The sequence below is a fragment of the Mobula hypostoma genome, chromosome 19 (genome assembly GCF_963921235.1).
Source record: "Mobula hypostoma chromosome 19, sMobHyp1.1, whole genome shotgun sequence".
Lineage (NCBI taxonomy): Eukaryota > Metazoa > Chordata > Chondrichthyes > Myliobatiformes > Myliobatidae > Mobula > Mobula hypostoma.
In genome coordinates, this window is record NC_086115.1 from 60,680,263 (window position 1) to 60,700,109 (window position 19,847).

General features: G+C 42.8%; 1 protein-coding gene across 12 annotated transcripts in view; it reads left to right on the forward strand.

Annotated features, from left to right (window-relative positions):
• Window positions 1–19,847, forward strand: part of atrnl1b (attractin-like 1b) — a 1,086,143-nt gene that overhangs the window by 131,066 nt on the left and 935,230 nt on the right. For 11 of the 12 annotated variants that reach the window (XR_010021036.1, XM_063072023.1, XM_063072024.1 and 8 more), the window contains exons 4-5: window positions 871–999; window positions 16,856–17,061. Coding sequence is in view for 11 of the 12 variants with exons in the window: in XM_063072023.1 (XP_062928093.1) it covers window positions 871–999; window positions 16,856–17,061 (335 nt within the window). In the remaining variant the exon portion in view is untranslated. The remainder of the gene's footprint in view (window positions 1–870; window positions 1,000–16,855; window positions 17,062–19,847) is intronic. The other variant, XM_063072026.1, reaches the window with a different exon arrangement.

Here is a 19,847-nt window from a genome sequence, read left to right on the forward strand (position 1 = left end):
GGTATTTGGTGCCATGTGGTTGTGGTAGCTGCTCAGTTTCCATCTGGCTCTCGTACATGATTAATTTAATTTTAAAGGAAGATCAGAGATCAGAATGTTGTACTTGGCTTCTGATGGTCTGCAGAAGTTTGTTGCCAACAGTCCAGGGGGAGAATTAGTTATAAAGGAAATATTAGCAAGTACTTGTTTCTAATTTAAGCATATGGGCAGCATTGTTTCTTGGCAGTATATTTCGTGTTTAATGAATTATTGAAATTTTTAAATTATTTGAAATAATCCAAATTAGCTTGCCCTGAAGATGTAATTGAGGATGAAGGAGTACAGAGAACATTTACAAGGATGTTACCAGTGGGCATTGAAGATTGAAGGGAGATTTGACAGAGGATACAAAATTGTGAGGGGTATAGATAGGGTGAATGCAAGCAGGCTTTTTCCACTGAGGTTGGTTGGGACTACAACTAGAGGTCATGGTTTAATAGTGAAATGTGAAAAGTTTAAGAGGAGCATGAGGGAAACTTTTTCAATCAGAGGGTCATGAGAGTGTGGAATGAACTACCAGCACAAGTGGTGCATACGACCTCAGTTTCAACATTGAAGAGAAGTTTGGATAGGTACATGGATGGTAGTGGTATGGAAGGCTATGGTCAGGTGCAGGTCGATGAGAGTAGGCAGTTTAAGTGGTTCGACACAGACTGGATGGGTCAAAGAGCTTGCTGCTGTGCTGTACTCAATTGCCACTAATCTTGAGCAAACCAATTTTCCAGCATTATGCCTTATAATGCTGCAGTGTATGATACTTTTTTCTGATGAAGATGTTTATATTAAGATGCTATTATCTCATCCTGACATTAACGTTTGTGCTCTCCACAGTGGCCTAATAGTTCCAGAGTTGCGTGGAAATGAGACTGTACCTGAAGTAGTTACCACATCAGGCTATGCATTACTGCACTTTTTTAGTGATGCTGCTTATAATTTAACTGGATTCAATATTTTTTATTCGTAAGTACAATTAATGTTCAGCATTTATATTTGAGCATATAGCGAAAATGGGGAGTGTTTTTATTTTCATATTTTGTCTTCAGATCGGGTAAATGTCAATCCAAAGTTTTAGTTGTAGCCTGAGTATTATACTACTAGTTGAAGCGTGAGAATTAATGCATGTAACTTCAACCAGCAGATTGTAAATAAAATATCTGCTTGGACTTTTTGTTGACACGTAGAATTAAATAATTAAAATAGAGTTATGGCTTGGGACAATGTTTTAAATGTTAACTCATGTTGGTTGTTAGGTCTGAGCTTTTTCTGTTTGCCTCACTTGTGGCAATGTGTGTTCCTTTATCAAGAGCAAGTTCAAGAATTTCCTCCTTGAACCTCTTACATGTCAGTACTTTTCTCCTTTTTTAAGATGCTCATTGACATCTATACCTCTTATCTCAGTACTATAGGTTCAGTGCTAAATTTTGTTTTAACCTGCCTTGGAGCACTTTCTGATGTTTAATATAATACATTTATGTGGCACACAAATAATTAGGAAACCAAATTTTGGAAAGTTATTGTGTTTGCATATTTTGAAGTTCGAAGTTCAAAGTATATTTTATTTCAAAGTGCATATATGTCACCATCTGCAACCCTGAGATCTATTTTCTTGTGGGCATACTCAACAAATCTATAGAATAATAACTATAATATGATCATTGAAGGATTGCACAACTAGGGCATTCAACTAGAGTGCAAAAAACAACAAACTGTGCAATGCAAGTACAAATAAGTAGCAATAAATAACGAGAACATGAGGTGAAGAGTCCTTGAAAGTGAGTCTATTGTTGTGGAAACATTTTAATGATGGGGCAAGGGAAGGTGAGTGAAGTTATCCCCTTTTGATCAAGGGCCTGATAGTTTGGGTGTAGTAACAGTTTTTGAACCTAGTGGTTCTGAAGCTCTTGTACCTCTACCTGATGGCAGCAGTCAGAAGAGAGCATGATTCCTGATGATGGATGCTACTTTCCTATGACAGCGTTTCTTGTAGATGTGGTAAGTGGTCCATGGTTGGGAGGGCTTGATCTGTGATGGACTACTTTTTGTTGTATTTTCTGTTCAGGGCATTGGTGTTTCCAAACTAGGCTGTGATGCAGGCAGTCAGTATACTCTCCACTACATATCAAGGGAAGTTTGTTAAAGTTTTAGATGTTATGCCTTATCTCTGCAAGCTCCTAAGGAAGTAGAGGCACTGCTGTGCTTACTTTGGAGTTGCATTTATGCTGGGCCCAGGACAGATCCTTGAAATAGTAACAACTAGGAATTTAAAGTTGCTAACTCTCTCCATCTCTGATCATCCAATGATTACTGGCTCATGGACCTCTGGTTTCCCTCTCCTGAAGTCTACAATCAGTTCCTTGGTCTTACTGACATCGAGTAAGAGGTTGTTATTATGACACCACTCAGTCAGATTTTCACTCTGCCTCCAGTATGCTGATTGATCACACCTTTGATCTGGGCAATGACAGTGGTGTAAGCAGCAAACTGGAATATGGCATTGGAGCTGTGCTTAGCCACACTGTCATAAGTTTAAAGCAAATAGAGCGGGGGATTAAGCACGCAGCCTTGTGATGGGTAAAGGCAAAGAAATAGAACTTTACATGATTCAGGTAATATAATACAAAGAAAATTCAGTACTGAAAATTCTTTTCTCCCAACTAACTAAGATTTTGGAGCGGGATCAAACAGTATAGAAGTTGGCTCCTCGGACCAACTCATCCATGCAAACCAGAGTGCCTGCCTGAATTAGTCCCATTTGCCTGCTTTTAGCTTGTATCCCTCTATATTTTCCCTTTCCCAAATATTTTTTTTATAACGCTATACTTGTTATCTGCCTTTACCACTTCCTCTGTAGCTTGTTCCACATTCCACCACCATATGTGTGGGAAAACTTGCCTCTTGGGTCCCTTTTGAAATATGAAATATAAAGATGATTGATGGTATTATTTTCAAACATCCCGATATTCTGAATCCTAGAGTTTTGAGGAAATGGTTATACAGAAAGGGAACTATTTGGGGTCAAATGAGAACAATTCCATAACATAGTTAAAGTCTTTGTTATTAAATATCAGCAAAAGTCAATGCTGCCTTAAAAAAGACAGATAATACAGGCAAATCACATTTCGTATTAAATAACCATAAAACCATATAACAATTACAGCATAGAAACAGGCCATCTCAGCCCTTTTAGTCTGTGCCGAACTCTTACTCTCACCTAGTCGCATCTACCTGCACTCAGCCCATAACCCTCCATTCCTTTCCTGTCCATATACCTAACCAATTTTTTTTAAAATGACAAAACCGAACCAGCCTCTACCACTTCTACTGGAAGCTCGTTCCACACAGTTACCACTCTCTGAGTAAAGAAGTTTCCCCTCTTGTTACCTCTAAACTTTTGCCCCTCAACTCTCAACTCATGTCCTCTTGTTTGAATCTCCCCTACTCTCAATGGAAAAAGCCTATCTACGTCAACTCTTATCTATCCCCCTCATAATTTTAAATACCTCTATCAAGTCCCCCCTCAACATTCTACGCTCCAAAGAATAAAGACCTAACTTGTTCAAATAAATAATCTTCCAGAAATAGTAGAGAGATGGAGGAACTGAGAGAAATACATGTTAGTAGGGAAGTGGTGTTAGGAAAATTGAAGGGATTAAAGGCAGATAAATCCCCAGGGCCAGATGGTCTGCATCCCAGAGTGCTTAAGGAAGTAGCCCAAGAAATAGTGGATGCATTAGTGATAATTTTTCAAAACTCTTTAGATTCTGGATTAGTTCCTGAGGATTGGAGGGTGGCTAATGTAACCCCGCTTTTTAAAAAAGGAGGGAGAGAGAAACCGGGGAATTATAGACCGGTAAGCCTGACATCGGTGTGGGGAAAATGCTAGAGTCAGTTATCAAAGATGTGATAACAGCACATTTGGAAAGCGGTGAAATCATCGGACAAAGTCAGCTTGGATTTGTGAAAGGAAAATCGTGTCTGACGAATCTCATAGAATTTTTTGAGGATGTAACTAGTAGAGTGGATAGGGGAGATTCAGTGGATGTGGTATATTTGGATTTTCAAAAGGCTTTTGACAAGGTCCCACACAGGAGATTAGTGTGCAAACTTAAAGCACACAGTATTGGGGGTATGGTATTGATGTGGATAGAGAATTGGTTAGCAGCCAGGAAGCAAAGAGTGGGAATAAACGGGACCTTTTCAGAATGGCAGGCAGGGACTAGTGGGGTACCGCAAGGCTCAGTGCTGGGACCCCAGTTGTTTACAATATATATTAATGACTTAGACGAGGGACTTAAATGCAGCATCTCCAAGTTTGCGGATGACACGAAGCTGGGCGGCAGCGTTAGCTGTGAGGAGGATGCAGGGTGACTTGGATAGGTTAGGTGAGTGGGCAAATTCATGGCAGATGCAATTTAATGTGGATAAATGTGAGGTTATTCACTTTGGTGGCAGGAACAGGAAAACAGATTATTATCTGAATGGTGGCCGATTAGGAACAGGGGAGGTGCAGCGAGACCTGGGTGTCATTGTAAACCAGTCATTGAAAGTTGGCATGCAGGTACAGCAGGCGGTGAAAAAGGCGAGTGGTAAGCAAGAGGATTCGAGTACAGGAGCAGGGAGGTACTACTGCAGTTGTACAAGGCCTTGGTAAGACCACACCTGGAGTATTGTGTGCAGTGTTGGTCCCCTAATCTGAGGAAAGACATCCTTGCCATAGAAGGAGTACAAAGAAGGTTCACCAGATTGATTCCTGGGATGGGATGGCAGGACTTTCATATGATGAAAGACTGGATTGACTAGGCTTATTCTCTCTGGAATTTAGAAGATTGAGGGGGGATCTTATTGAAACGTATAAAATCCTAAAGGGATTGGACAGGCTAGATGTAGGAAGATAGTTCCTGATGTTGGGAAAGTCCAGAACGAGGGGTCACAGTTTGAGGATAAAGGGGAAGCCTTTTAGAACCGAGATGAGGAAAAACTTCTTCACACAGAGAGTGGTGAATCTGTGGAATTCTCTGCCACAGGAAACAGTTGAGGCCAGTTCATTGGCTATATTTAAGAGGGAGTTAGATATGGCCCTTGTGGCTAAAGGGATCAGGGGGTATGGAGAGAAGGCAGGTACAGGGTTCTGAGTTGGATGATCAGCCATGATCATACTGAATGGTGGTGCAGGCTCCAAGGGCCAGATGGCCTACTCCTGCATCTATTTTCTATTTTTCTATGTTTCAACCTTTCTCTGTAACTTAGGTGCTGAAACCCAGGTAACATTCTAATAAATCTCCTCTGTACTCACTCTATTTTGTTGACATCTTTCCTGTAATTTGGTGACCAGAACTGTACACAATACTCCAAATTTGGCCTCACCAATGCCTTGTACAATTTCAACATTACACTCCCAACTCCTATACTCAATGCTCTGATTAATAAAGGCCAGCATACCAAAAGCTTTCTTCACCACCCTATCCACATGAGATTCCACCTTCAGGGAACTATGCACCATTATTCCTAGATCCCTCTGTTCTACTGCATTCCTCAATGCCCTACCACTTACCATGTGTGTCCTATTTTGATTAGTCCTACCAAAATGTAGCACCTCACACTTATCAGCATTAAACTCCATCTGCCATCTTTCAGCCCCACTCTTCTAACTAGCCTAAATCTCTCTGCAAACATTGAAAACCTACTTCATTATCCACAACGCCACCTATCTTAGTATCATCTGCATACTTACTCATCCAATACCCAGTACAGATCCTTGAGGCACACCACTAGTCACCAGCCTCCGACCTGACAAACAGTTATCCACCACTACTCTCTGGCATCTCCCATCCAGCCACTGTTGAATCCATTTTACTACTACAATATTAATACCTAATGATTGAACATTCCTAACTAACCTTCTGTGTGGAACCTTGTCAAAGGCCTTACTGAAGTCCATATAGACAATATCCACCGCTTTACCCTCGTCCATTTTCCTAGTAACCTCTTCAAAAATTCAATAAGATTTGTCAAACATGACCTCCTACGCACAAATTCATGTTGACTGTTCCTAATCAGACCCTGTCCATCCAGATAATTATATATACCATCTCTAAGAATACTTTCCATTAACTTACCCACCACTGTCGTCAAACTTACAGGCTGATAATTGCTAGGTTTACTCTTGGAACCCTTTTTAAACCATGGAACCACATGAGCAGTACGCCAATCCTCTGGCACCATCCCTGTTTCTAATGACATTTGAAATATTTCTGTCAGAGCCCCTGCTATTTCAACACTAACTTCCCTCGAGGTCCCAGGGAATATCCTGTCAGGACCCGGAGACTTATCCATTTTTATATTCCTTAAAAGCACCAGTACTTCCTCTTCTTTAATCATCATAGTTTCCATAACTACCCTACTTGTTTCCCTTACCTTACACAATTCAATATCCTTCTCCTCAGTGAATACCGAAAAAAAGAAATTGTTCAAAGTATCCCCCATCTCTTTTGGCTCCGCACATAGCCGTCCACTCTGGTTCTCTAAGGGACCAATTTTATCCCTCACTCTCCTTTTGCTATTAATATAACCGTAGAAACTCCTTGGGATTTATTTTTACCTTCCTTGCCAAAGCAAACTCATATTTTCTTTTAGCTTTTCTAATTTCTTTCTTAAGATTCTTTTTACATTCTTTATATTCCTCGAGCACCTCATGTACTCCAAGCTGCCTATATTTATTGTAGATCTCTCTCTTTTTCCGAGCCAAGTTTCCAATATCCCTTGAAAACCATGGCTCTCTCAAACTTTTAACCATTCCTTTCAACCTAACAGGAACATAAAGATTCTGTACCCTCAAAATTTCACCTTTAAATGACCTCTATTTCTCTGTTACATCCTCCCCATAAAACAAATTGTCCCAATCCACTCCTTCTAAATCCTTTCGCATCTCCTCAAAGTTAGCCTTTCTCCAATCAATAATCTCAACCCTGGGTCCAGTCCTATCCTTCTCCATAATTGTATTGAAACTAATGGCATTGTGATCACTGGACCCGAAATGCTCCCCAACACATACCTCTGTCACCTGACTTGTCTCATTCCCTAACAGGAGATCCAACACTGCCCCTTCTCTAGTTCATACCTCTATGTATTGCTGCAAAAAATTATCCTGCACTCATTTTACAAACTCCAAACCACCCAGCCCTTTTACAGAATCAGCTTCCCAGTCTATGTGTGGAAAATTATAATCTCCCACAATGACAACCTTGTGCTTACTACAAATATCTGATATCTCCTTACAAATTTGCTCCTCCAATTCTTGCTCCCCATTAGGTGGTGTATAATACACCCCTATAAGCGTTACTACACTTTTCCCATTCCTCAAATCCACCCAAATAGCCTCCCTAGATGAGCCCTCTAATCTATCCTGCCAAAGCACCGCTGTAATATTTTCTGACAAGTAATGCAACACCTCCCCCTCTTACCTCTCTGATTCTATCACACCTGAAGCATGAAACATCCTTGTCATGCTGGAATGCATAATTCAAAATCAGAATCAGGTTTAAAATCACTAGTGCATATCGTGAAATTTGTTGTTATGTGGCAGCAGTACATTGCAACACATAATAAAAACTGTAAATTACAAAAAGAAATGTATATATTAATAAGTTAAATAAGTAGTGTAAAAAGAGAAGAAAGAAGTAGTGAGGTAGTGTTCATGGGTTTAATTTCCATTCAGAATTCTAATGACAGAGGGGAAGACATTGTTCCTGAGTCATTGAGCTTGTGTCTTCAGGCTCCTGTAACCCCTCCATGATGGTAGTAATGAGAAGAGGACATGTTTGGGTGATGGGGTTCCTTATTGATGGATGCTTTCGTTTTGAGACATTGCTCCTTCAAAATGACCTGGATGCTGGGGAGGTTACTGTCCCTGACAGAGCTGACTGAGTTCACAACTTTCTTCAGCTTATTTTGGACCTGTGTAGTGACCCCCCCCCCGCCCCATACCAGATGGTTATAATGCTCTCCACGGTACATCTGTAGAAATTTGCAAGTGTCATCATTTTGACATACCATATCTCCTCAAACTCCTGATGAAATGTAGCTGCTGTTGTGCTTTCTTTGTAACTGCATCGATACGTTGGGCCCAGGATAGATCCTCAGAGATATTGACATCCAGGAACTTGAAATTGCTCACTTCTTTCACTTCTGATCCCTCGATGAGGACTGGTATGTGTTCCCTCAACTTACTCTTTTTAGTATTGAGAATTTTATTGCAAAGTCAACTTTAAAGCAAAGACCTAATTTGACATGGGTACATGTAATATTTATGGAAGGCAGTTGTTCAATTCAGTTAGGGGACAATTCAAATGCTGATCAAAATATTGAGGTCTGCTGTTTTCAAACTGTCGTGAAAGTTGGAATGTGCATTTGCATGAGAAATCCTCTTAAATTCAATGGCCTTCCATGCCAATAATGGAAGTTAATTTCCAGTGCTGATGAGCTTGGCAGAAAGTCCCATAACCACAATACAGTTGTTGATAAATGTCTCATTATTATATTTGATTTATCTTTGGACAGATTGAACATGGTGTAATGCTTATTCAATTTTAAAAGTTTTATTTGATGTGAATCAGAATGTTATGGACTTGATTCCATTCCAGAAGTCACCACAAAATATACCTTTCACTTTAGTGCTGTAGTGAGGTAACGATAACTGCAGATTATCTTGTCGTTGTTTCATGATTAGCTTATCAGGCTGTGGGTTGAAGTTCTAATCTAACCGCTTCTGCATAATATCCAGCCTGACCCTTCAAACATACCGTTGAATGTATTCTTTATTTCTCGATTAAAGGTACCATTTTTCAGATGACCATTTTGATGATAATTGTTGGTTGGGGCTAAAAATTCACTTTTCCTTAGTTTGGTGTAATTTATTTCTTTTAAAAGCCAATTTGAGGAGAGATAGTGGACCTAATTTTGATGTTTCATCTGAAAAATGGCATCTTTAATAGATATTTTACTGTACATTATAACTTCACCCAACAATCTTATAACCTGGGTCAGAGTACAACCAGCTGGATGATGGTGTTTGACTATTAAAAGATTACCATTTCTACAAACTACGTAGTTCATACAGTTCATTGCACATGAAATAACAACACCATGGGGCACCCAGGCAACTTTTGCTCTGAAATTGAAATATTACTATTGCTCAAATTGCTTTCATGAATTACAGAATCTCAGATTCACTAAGATGCCACAATATTTATTTTTAATAAAATATAATGGAGAAAAATTCCAGGGCTTAGTGAAAGCAAAAATGTTGTCCTTAAGTAAACTTTATCTTAAAGCTTGGTATCATTCTCAATTAAATATTTTCTGTTGTTAGTTGCACTCAATCATCTTTGGAGAGTAGAATATTTTTTATGCAACATTGTCTTAAACCAGCTATGCATGTAACAGGTTGGAAGCTGTTTCTTTCTGCTGCAGCCCTCTTGAGGCTATTTTGGATTGAAATATTGGCAATATGACTACTGATGCAAGGACTGTGAAACTCAGAATTTCTGAGAAGATGGAATTTTTTCATTGTTGGCATCCGTGAATTAAAATCTGTTTTTCTTTTTTTTGTAATTCAAATTTTTATTAATATTTATTCTTATTTTACAAAGCAGCACAGCATATCATAGAGCAGATAGAGTACAGCATATTTACACAGCCATCCCATGACAGGAAAACAGGTAAAACTTAGGAACAGAAAGAAGTTCTAATTTAAGTTTAAACTAACATACAACCAAAATTGATCTCACACGTCCTGCACTTTTCCCTCACTGTTAATTCTTCCCAACATGTGTTCATATGATGAAATCTTAATCATTTCCTCAGTCCATTCCTTCACAGTGGGACATCTGGGTTTTTTCCAGTTTTGCAATATAATTCTTGCAGCTGTAATGAGACCCACCTTTAAAATAGTGAACTTGTCATTGTTTACATTAGGTATCATTGTCCTATCAACCAGGAGACAAAGCCGTGGGCACAAGGGCAGTGTGGAACCTGACCAACTCCCCAACAAATCAAGAACTTTGCACCAAAATGGACCAACCATGGAACACTCCCAAATCATGTGAAAATATGTACCCACCTCATTTTCACATTTTCAGCATATATTATTATCAACAATCCCCATTTTGTAGAGTCTAGTTGGTGTCCAATAATATCTGTGTACTCTCTTATATTGAATAAGTTTCTCTCTTGCTTCTCTAATATGTCTACCCACATTTGTACATCTGTTTTTCTCAATTATCTTGTAATTTGAGAAGCTCAGAATGAACTGTTTACGACCTTGGTTTCTCATGTGCAGCCCTTTCTCCTTTTGTTTCTTAATATAAAATGATTTACTTACTTACTTACTGAAGCCTATCATGTCTACTGAGGCATACAGTGGTGCTACAATTTTGCGAACCCTTTAGAATTTTCTTTGTTTCTCCATAAATATGACTTAAAATGTGATCGGATCTTCATGTAAGTCCTAAAACTAGATAAAAAGAACCCAATTAAATAAATAACACAAAAAATTTTACTTGGTCATTTATTTATTGAGAAAAGTGATCTAATACTACATGTATTTGTTAGCAAATGACCCAAAACACACCGGTCAGTCTTGAAAAGAATGGTGAAAGTAGAAGAAATTTCACTTTTTGGAATGGCCGAGTCACAGTCCTGACCTTAATCCAATAGAAATGTCATGGAGGGACCTGATACAAGCAGCTCATGCAAGGAAGCCCACCAGAGTTGAAGCAATTTTGTATGGAGGAATGGCCAAAAATTCCTCCAAGCCGATGTGCAGGACTGATCAACGGTGACCGGAAATATTTGGTTGAAGTTATTGCTGTGCAAGGGAGTTTGGTCATGCCCTTTACTGAAAGCAAAGGTTCACATACTTCTTCCAATGAATACATGTAATCAGAGGCTCCATCTTCCTCTCACCCCAACCATCCCCTCTCCACTGACACCCCCAGCCTCCCCCCTCCTGCCTCTGATCCCAGCTCTCAAGATTCCAGCCTTGAACTCCAGGCCGGGTCTTTATGTGCTGCTATTGTAACTCCCATCTCCCCTTCCCCCAGCAATACTCTGCAATCCCGTCTCCCTCAGATCCCACCGTCAGCTCCTGGGCCCTCAGAGGCTCCATCTTCCTCTCACCCCAATCCTCCCCTCTCCACTGACACCCCCAACCTCCCCCTTCCCGCCTCTGATCCCAGCTCTTATCCGTGCTGGGTCTTTACCATCCCCTCCGACCTTCAACTGTCGAAGGCAGAACGCTCTGTCCTCCGTAAGGGCCTCACCTTTGTTCCCCTTCGCCCACACCTCAGCGAGTTCCGTGTTCGCCATGATGCGGAACTTTTCTTCCGCCGTCTCCGTCTCCGAGCCTACTTCTTCGGCAAGGACTCTTCCACCCCCACCGATGACCCCTTCTCCCATCTTCAACCCTCCTCTTCTTCATGGACATCCCGCTCTGGTCTTCTGCCTGCTCTGGATCTCTTTATCGCTAACTGCCGACGGGACATCAATCGTCTCGACTTCACCGCACCTTGTCCCCATTCCAACCTCACTCCTTCGGAACGTTCTGCTCTCCACTCCCTCCGCACTAATCCTAACCTTATTATTAAACCCGCCGATAAGGGGGGTGCTGTTGTAGTCTGGCTTACGGACCTCTACCTTGCTGAGGCACAGCGACAACTCGCGGATACCTCCTCTTATTTACCCCTCGATCGTGACCCCACTAAGGAGCACCAGGCCATTGTCTCCCACACCATCACCGACTTTATCCGTTCAGGGGATCTCCCATCCACTGCTACCAACCTTATAGTTCCCACACCTCACACTTCCCGTTTCTACCTCCTACCCAAGATCCACAAACCTGCCTGTCCTGGCCGACCTATTGTCTCAGCTTGCTCCTGCCCCACCGAACTCGTTTTTGCATACCTCGACACGGTTTTATCCCCCCTTGTTCAATCCCTTCCTACCTATGTTCGTGACACTTCTCAAACTTTAAATCTTAAAACTTTTCGATGATTTTAAGTTCCCTGGCCCCCACCGCTTTATTTTCACCATGGATGTCCAGTCCCTATATACTTCCATCCCCCATCAGGAAGGTCTCAAAGCTTTACGCTTCTTTTTGGATTCCAGACCTAATCAGTTCCCCTCTACCACCACTCTGCGCCGTCTAGCGGAATTAGTCCTTACTCTTAATAATTTCTCCTTTGGCTCCTCCCACTTCCTTCAAACTAAAGGTGTAGCTATGGGCACCCGTATGGGTCCTAGCTATGCCTGCCTTTTTGTTGGGTTTGTGGAACAATCTATGTTCCGTGCCTATTCTGGTATCTGTCCCCCACTTTTCCTTCGCTACATCGACGACTGCATTGGCGCTGCTTCCTGCACGCATGCAGAACTCGTTGACTTTATTAACTTTGCCTCCAACTTTCACCCTGCCCTCAAGTTTGCCTGGTCCATTTCCAACACCTCCCTCCCCTTTCTAGATCTTTCTGTCTCTGTCTCTGGAGACAGCTTATCCACTGATGTCTACTATAAGCCTACTGACTCTCACAGCTATCTGGACTATTCCTCTTCTCACCCTGTCTCTTGCAAAAACGCCATCCCCTTCTCGCAATTCCTCAGTCTTCGCTGCATCTGCTCTCAGGATGGGGCTTTTCATTCTAGGACGAGGGAGATGTCTTCCTTTTTTAAAGAAAGGGGCTTCCCTTCCTCCACTATCAACTCTGCTCTTAAACACATCTCCCCCATTTCATGTACATCTGCTCTCACTCCATCCTCCCGCCACCCCACTAGGAATAGGGTTCCCCTGGTCCTCACCTACCACCCCACCAGCCTCCGGGTCCAACATATTATTCTCCGTAACTTCCGCCACCTCCAACGGGATCCCACCACTAAGCACATCTTTCCCTCCCCCCCCCCGCATTCCGCAGGGATTGCTTCCTATGCAACTCCCTTGTCCATTCGTCCCCCCCATCCCTCCACACTGATCTCCCTCCTGGCACTTATCCGTGTAAGCGGAACAAGTGCTACACATGCCCTTACACTTCCTCCCTTACCACCATTCAGGGCCCCAAACAGTCCTTCCAGGTGAGGCAACACTTCACTTGTGAGTCGACTGGGGTGATATACTGCGTCCGGTGCTCCCGATGTGGCCTTTTATATATTGGCGAGACCCGACGCAGACTGGGAGACCGCTTTGCTGAACATCTACGCTCTGTCCGCCAGAGAAAGCAGGATCTCCCAGTGGCCACACATTTTAATTCCACATCCCATTCCCATTCTGACATGTCTATCCACGGCCTCCTCTACTGTAAAGATGAAGCCACACTCAGGTTGGAGGAACAACACCTTATATTCCGTCTGGGTAGCCTCCAACCTGATGGCATGAACGTCGACTTCTCTAACTTCCGCTGATGCCCCACCTCCCCCTCGTACCCCATCTGTTACTTATTTTTATACACACATTCTTTCTCTCACTCTCCTTTTTCTCCCTCTGTCCCTCTGAATATACCCCTTGCCCATCCTCTGGTTCCCCCCCCCACCTTGTCTTTCTTCCCGGTCCTCCTGTCCCATGATCCTGTCGTATCCCTTTTGCCTATCACCTGTCCAGCTCTTGGCTCCATCCCTCCCCCTCCTGTCTTCTCCTATCATTTTGGATCTCCCCCTCCCCCTCCAACTTTCAAATCCCTTACTCACTCTTCCTTCAGTTAGTCCTGACGAAGGGTCTCGGCCTGAAACGTCGACTGCACCTCTTCCTATAGATGCTGCTTGGCCTGCTGCGTTCACCAGCAACTGTTATGTGTGTTGCTTGAATTTCCAGCATCTGCAGAATTCCTGTTGTTTACATGTAATGTTGGATCATTTTTCTCAATAAATAAATGAAAAAGTATAATATTTTCGTGTTTATTGTTTAATTGGGTTCTCTGTATTTAGTTTTAGGACTTGTGTGAATATCTGATCACATTTTAGGTCATAGTTTTTGCAGAATAGGGTTGCCAGCCCTATGCCCTTTTTTGCAGCTGGATTTGGGGCTGTCCATGGCAGTTATAATACTGCTGTTTATCATTGAAAGGGACTATTTGTCTTTAATGTAGTTCCTGCAATGACACTATCATCCATTTTTTTGGGTTTGTTCTAGATTTTTATTATCGTTAATGACATTGAATGTTCTACTCGTGTATACAATATTCTTGTAAGTACCAGCCATTATCATTATGTCCTGTGTCGTATGACATAGGTAATCTTGGTTCCATGATAAGATTGTTCTTGGCAAGTTTTTCTACAGAAGTGGTTTACCCTTGCCTCCTTATGGGTAGTGTCTTTACAAGATGAGTGACCCCAGCCATTATCAATATGCTCCAGAGATGGTCTGCCTGGCATCAGTGGTTGCATAAGTAGGCCTTGTGATATGCACCAGTTGGTCATACGTCCATCCACCATCTGCTCCCATGGCTTCATGTGACCCTGAATGGAGTGGGGGGTAAGCAGGTGGCTAGACCTTTGCCATTGGTGACCTGCAGGCTAGCGGAGGGACGGAACACCAAACATCTCCTTTGGTAGAGATGTATCTCCACCCTGCTAGCCTAAATACCAGTATTTCTGTATAAAAATGAATAATCTGTGACTTTGACACATGATTGTGGAAATGCCGAAGATGTGATGACAAGCCATCTATCTTGTAGCAGAGACTATGATGAACGATAATGCATTTATTAAGAGTCACAATATTTCAACTAGCAATCTGCTCAAGATCCTGTAAGTAGGTTAAACATAGTTAAGGGTGTGTGAGCCATTTGTTTGTATGGAGGCTTTATAGATCTGGGGAGGAAAGATGGGAATAAGCTCCATTTGTTAGCAGAAATCTTTGAAGAAGGAGTTAGATGTTTGTGATAATAGAAGGATCAGGATGTATAGAGAGAAAGGTGCAACAGGGTACTGAATTTCGATGATCAGACATTTTCAAATTGAATGGCAAAGTAGGCGTGAAGGATTGAATGGATTCCTTTGGCTCCTGATTTCCTCTATTTCAATAGTTATAGAGGTTTTAAGTAGTCTTAAATTTTAAATTCACAACATGCTGGAGGAACTCAGCAGGTCGGACAGCATCCATGGAAATGATCAGTCAATGTTTCAGGCCGGAACCCTTCATCAGGACTGAAGAGGGAAGGGGCAGAGGCCCTATAAAGAAGGTGGGGGGAAGGTGGGAAGGAGAAGGCTGGTAGGTGCCAGGTGAAAAACCAGTCAGGGGAAAGGTAAAGGGTGAGGAAGGGGATAGGCAGGAAAGGTGAAGAAGGAATAGGGGAAAGCACAATGGGTAGTAGAAGGAGGTGGAACCATGAGGGGGGTGATAGGCAGCTGGGGGAGGGGGCAGAGTGAAACTGGGATGGGGGTAGGGAGGGGGAGGGGACTACCGGAAGTTGGAGAATTCAGTGTTCATACCAAGGGGCTGGAGGCATCCCAGCCGGTATATGAGGTGTTGCTCCTCCAGCCTGAGTTTAGCCTCATCATGGCCGTAGAGGAGGCCATGTATGGACATATCCGAATGGGAATGTGAAGTGGGTGGCAACCGGGAGATCCTGTCTGTTGTGGCAGATGGAACGGAGGTGCTCAACGAAGCGGTCCCCCAATCTGCGTCGGGTTTCACCGATGTAGAGGAGGCCGCACCAGGAGCACCGGATGCAATAGATGACCCCAACAGGCTCACAAGTGAAGTGTTGCCTCACCTGGAAGGACTGTTTGGGGCCTTGAATGGTGGCAAGAGAGGAGGTGTAGGGACAGGTGTAGCACTTGCGCTTACAGGGATAAGTGCCAGGTGGGAGATCCATGGGGAGGGACGTGTGGACCAGGGAGACGCGGAGGGAACGATCCCTGCGGAAAGCTGAGATGGGTAGAGAGGGAAAGATGTGCTTAGTGGTGGGGTCCTGTTGAAGGTAGCGGAAGTTGTGGAGGATAATGTGCTGGATCTGGAGGCTGGTGGGGTGGTAGGTGAGGACAAGGGGAACTCTGTCCCTGTTGTGGTGACAGGAGAATGGGGTGAGGGCCAAAGTGCGGGAAATGGTGGAGATGCGGGTAAGGGCATCATTAATGACAGCAGAAGGGAAACCATGATCCTTAAAGAAAGAGGACATTTGAAATGTCCTGGAACGGAAAGCCTCTTCCTGGGAGCAGATGCGGTGGGGACGGAGGAACTGGGAATAGGGAATGGCATTTTTACATGTGGCAGGGTGGGAAGAGGTACTCTTCCTCTCATAACTACCTCGACTATACCGCATCTCTGGAATAGTAAAAGGCAGTGGTCATGAGGCTCTGAGAGCAGGTCCTTTTCCCGCAAAGAGCTGAAGTCAGAATGTAACTCCAGGTCAGGGTCTTTAAAAGAATCCCCTGCACCCTAAGAAGGGAAAAAAAGAGATATCAAAGATAGAAATAGAGCTGTTTCCAAAGATGCTAGTAAAGGAGTCGCCATTTAGCGCTACCTTGACTTCACTGCTTAGACATACTAGCCGCAAGGTTTCAGGATGAATCTTCTGTGATCCCTTGAGGCTCGCACTGAATTGTGGGAGAATTCTTGAAAGCAGAAGGCCAGCATGGTTGGTTGTCTATTCCCAAACCATATCATTTGGGAGCAAGGGCAGCTAATGGACTAAATCCAGTGCAATCAGATCCAAAGGATCTTTGCAGTGCTTCTCAGGAGTGCCATTATACTACAATCAGTGATGATAGTGGTTTGTATTTTATTATACTGTTGTATAGTTTTTAGATTTTAAAAAATGTTTTATTCTTTTTAAAGGATTAATTCCTGCCCAAACAATTGCTCAGGCCATGGCAAATGTGTTACTGGAAGTACTATTGGTCGGGTGTTTTGTGACTGTGATAAATATTGGAAGGGGGAAGCCTGTGACATTCCATATTGCAAGGACAACTGTGGGAGCCCAGATCATGGATACTGCGACTTAACTGGAGAAAAACTCTGTGTTTGTAATGATAGCTGGCAAGGTAAGTTATTTGATTTTATAACAATATTAATATAAAATGTGTGATCATGGGAACAGTATTGTTTGTTCTAAATCATAACACCTTTAATCTTTAAAGTTTATTACAACTCTTCCAATTGCTTTATTGATAAATTGTTTATTATTCTCTCAAGTACTGAGATAACAGCAAAAAAAACTTCGTTTTGCATGCCATCCATACAGAGGATTTCAAAACATAAGTAGTACAAAGGGAAAGGCAATAACAGAATGCAGAATATAGTGTTTCAGGTAAAGAAATTGCAGTGCAGGAAAGGAAATGAGATACAATGACACGAAGGGGTAGATAACAGTTCAACTTTATCGCACAAGATGTCCATTCAAGATTCTTATAACAGTAGTACAGAAGTTGTCCTTGAGTCAGATGGTTGTGTTTTGTATTTTATGCCCAATGGAAGGGGGTGGGGTGGGGTGGGGAAGAAAAGAGAACGACTGTGGTGTGAGGAGTCTTTGATTATCTTGACTCCTTTTCCAAGGCAACGGGAAGTGTAGATAGGGTCAATAGAGGCAAAGCTGGTTGGCAAAGTGGACTTAACTGTGTGTACTACTCATTGCAATTTCTTGTATCTTGGGCAGAGCAGATGCCATACCAAGGTTTGATATTATATGTCAGGGGTCCCCAACCTATTTTGCAACGCGGACCGGTTTATTATTGACAATATTTTTGCGGACCGGCCGACCCGGGGGGGGGGGTGGTCGGGGGAGGTAGGGTTGCCAACGGACAAGTGTAGCAGTCAAATACATTGTGTTTACCCCGAGAAAGACGACATTGACCATGAAACCTTGCGGGGGCACCAGTGCGCATGCGTAGCTTGTGTGTACGTGCTGATTTTTTTCTACAAATCGTTTTTGGCGATTCTGTTTGGGGGGGAGGGGGGTTAATCACGACCGGAATATAGGTGATAAGTGGCTAATGCACTCAATTTCATTTCTAAAAGGGTTTACCTAATGAATTTAATATTAAACACACAGCGCATATTTTCCTCGCATGAATATAGTGATAAGTCTATTATCAGGGGAGGACAGGGGAGCTTGAAGTAAGTGTTGAACGAACTTCCAGTAGAAGTGGTAGAGGCAGGTTCGATATTATCATTTAAAGAAAAATTGGATAGGTATATAGACAGGAAAGGAATGGAGGGTTATGGGCTGAGTGCAGGTCGGTGGGACTAGGTGAGTGTAGCATTCGGCACGGACTAGAAGGGCCGAGATCGCCTGTTTCCGTGCTGTAATTGTTATATGGTTATATAAGTCACTTATGTCAATAGCATCATAACATTTTAAGTAATGTTTGGATATTAAACACACAGCACATATTTTCCCCGTATGAACATATAAAATCATTGCAACACACCAATATCGCTGAATCAGTGGGAGCCCTGGGCTTGTTTTCCTGGAACAAGATGGTCCTATTGCGGGGTGATGGGAGACAGCAATACTCGAAGGGGGTTCCTTATGTCCAGTCTATTCCGCAATTTAGTTTTCATTGCATTCATTGCAGAGATATGCTGGAAATGGAAGCAACGTTTTCAGTGCTTTCGTGGCTATCTCAGGATATTCAGCCTCGACTTTGATCCAGAATGCCGGCAGAGATGTTATGTCAAACATACTTTTCAGCCCACCGTCATTTGCAAGCTCGAGGAGTTGATCTTCTTCCCACGCTGACATGGATGACGCACGGGTAATGACCTCACGTGCGTTCAAGCTCAACAGTGCGTGACAGGGAATGAGGAAAGGTGCAGCTGACTCATATCGCCAAATCATATGGTTTCCTCGCGGCCCGGTAGCACATGCTTTGCGGCCCGGTACTGGTCCGCAGCCCAGTGATTGGGGACCACTGTTATATGTGGATAGCATGCTTTCTGTGGTGCGTCTGTCAAAATGGGGTGAGGGTCAATGAGCATGTGCCGAATTTCCTTATCTGTCTAAGGCAGGGATGGCCAATTTATGGCACATGCGCCAAAAGTGACGCATAGGATGATTAGAAGTGGCGCATTCCACCCAGTGATGATAATAAAAAAGTAAACCTACTCATGCAAAAAGTATTAACCAAAAACCAATTTGTAGAAAAAAAATCTATACAGGTTTCCCCTGCCATCCAAAGGTAGAACGTTCCTTTGAAACGGTTCGTAAGCCGGAATGTCGTAAAGCGAAGAAGCAATTACCATTTATTTATATGGGAAAAATTTGTGAGCGTTCGCAGACCCAAAAATAACCTACCAAATCATGTCAAATAACACATAAATCCTAAAATAACGGTAACATATAGCAAAAGCAGGAATGATATGATAAATACACAGCCTATATAAAGTAGAAATACTTCTCCACAATCCTTACTGCACTGCTCTCCACAGTGAAAATCTCACGCAAGCGCCATCGGTAGAAAATCTCACACAAGCGCTGTTGGCAAAAACACGGCGCAAGCGCTGTCCAGTAACCTTTAAGCTGCCAAATCATACCAAATAACACGTAAAAATACACAGCCTATATAAAGTAGAAATAATGTATGTACAGTGTAGTATCACTTACTGGAATTGGTTCAGCGCCAAGCACACTGATGATGGTGTGTTAGATTGAGTCGTCGCAGGTTGGGTGGTGCAGGGGCCCCACCCTCCAGACCGCCGACCGATACATTGCCGCAAAGCATGTAGGGGTGCAGTGGTAGCCGGGAGGCACACAGCACATCTTTAAGAAAAAAGCCGAAATAAGCATGCTAATTAGTTAGGTGACGACTGGCACGTAATTGTCGGACCA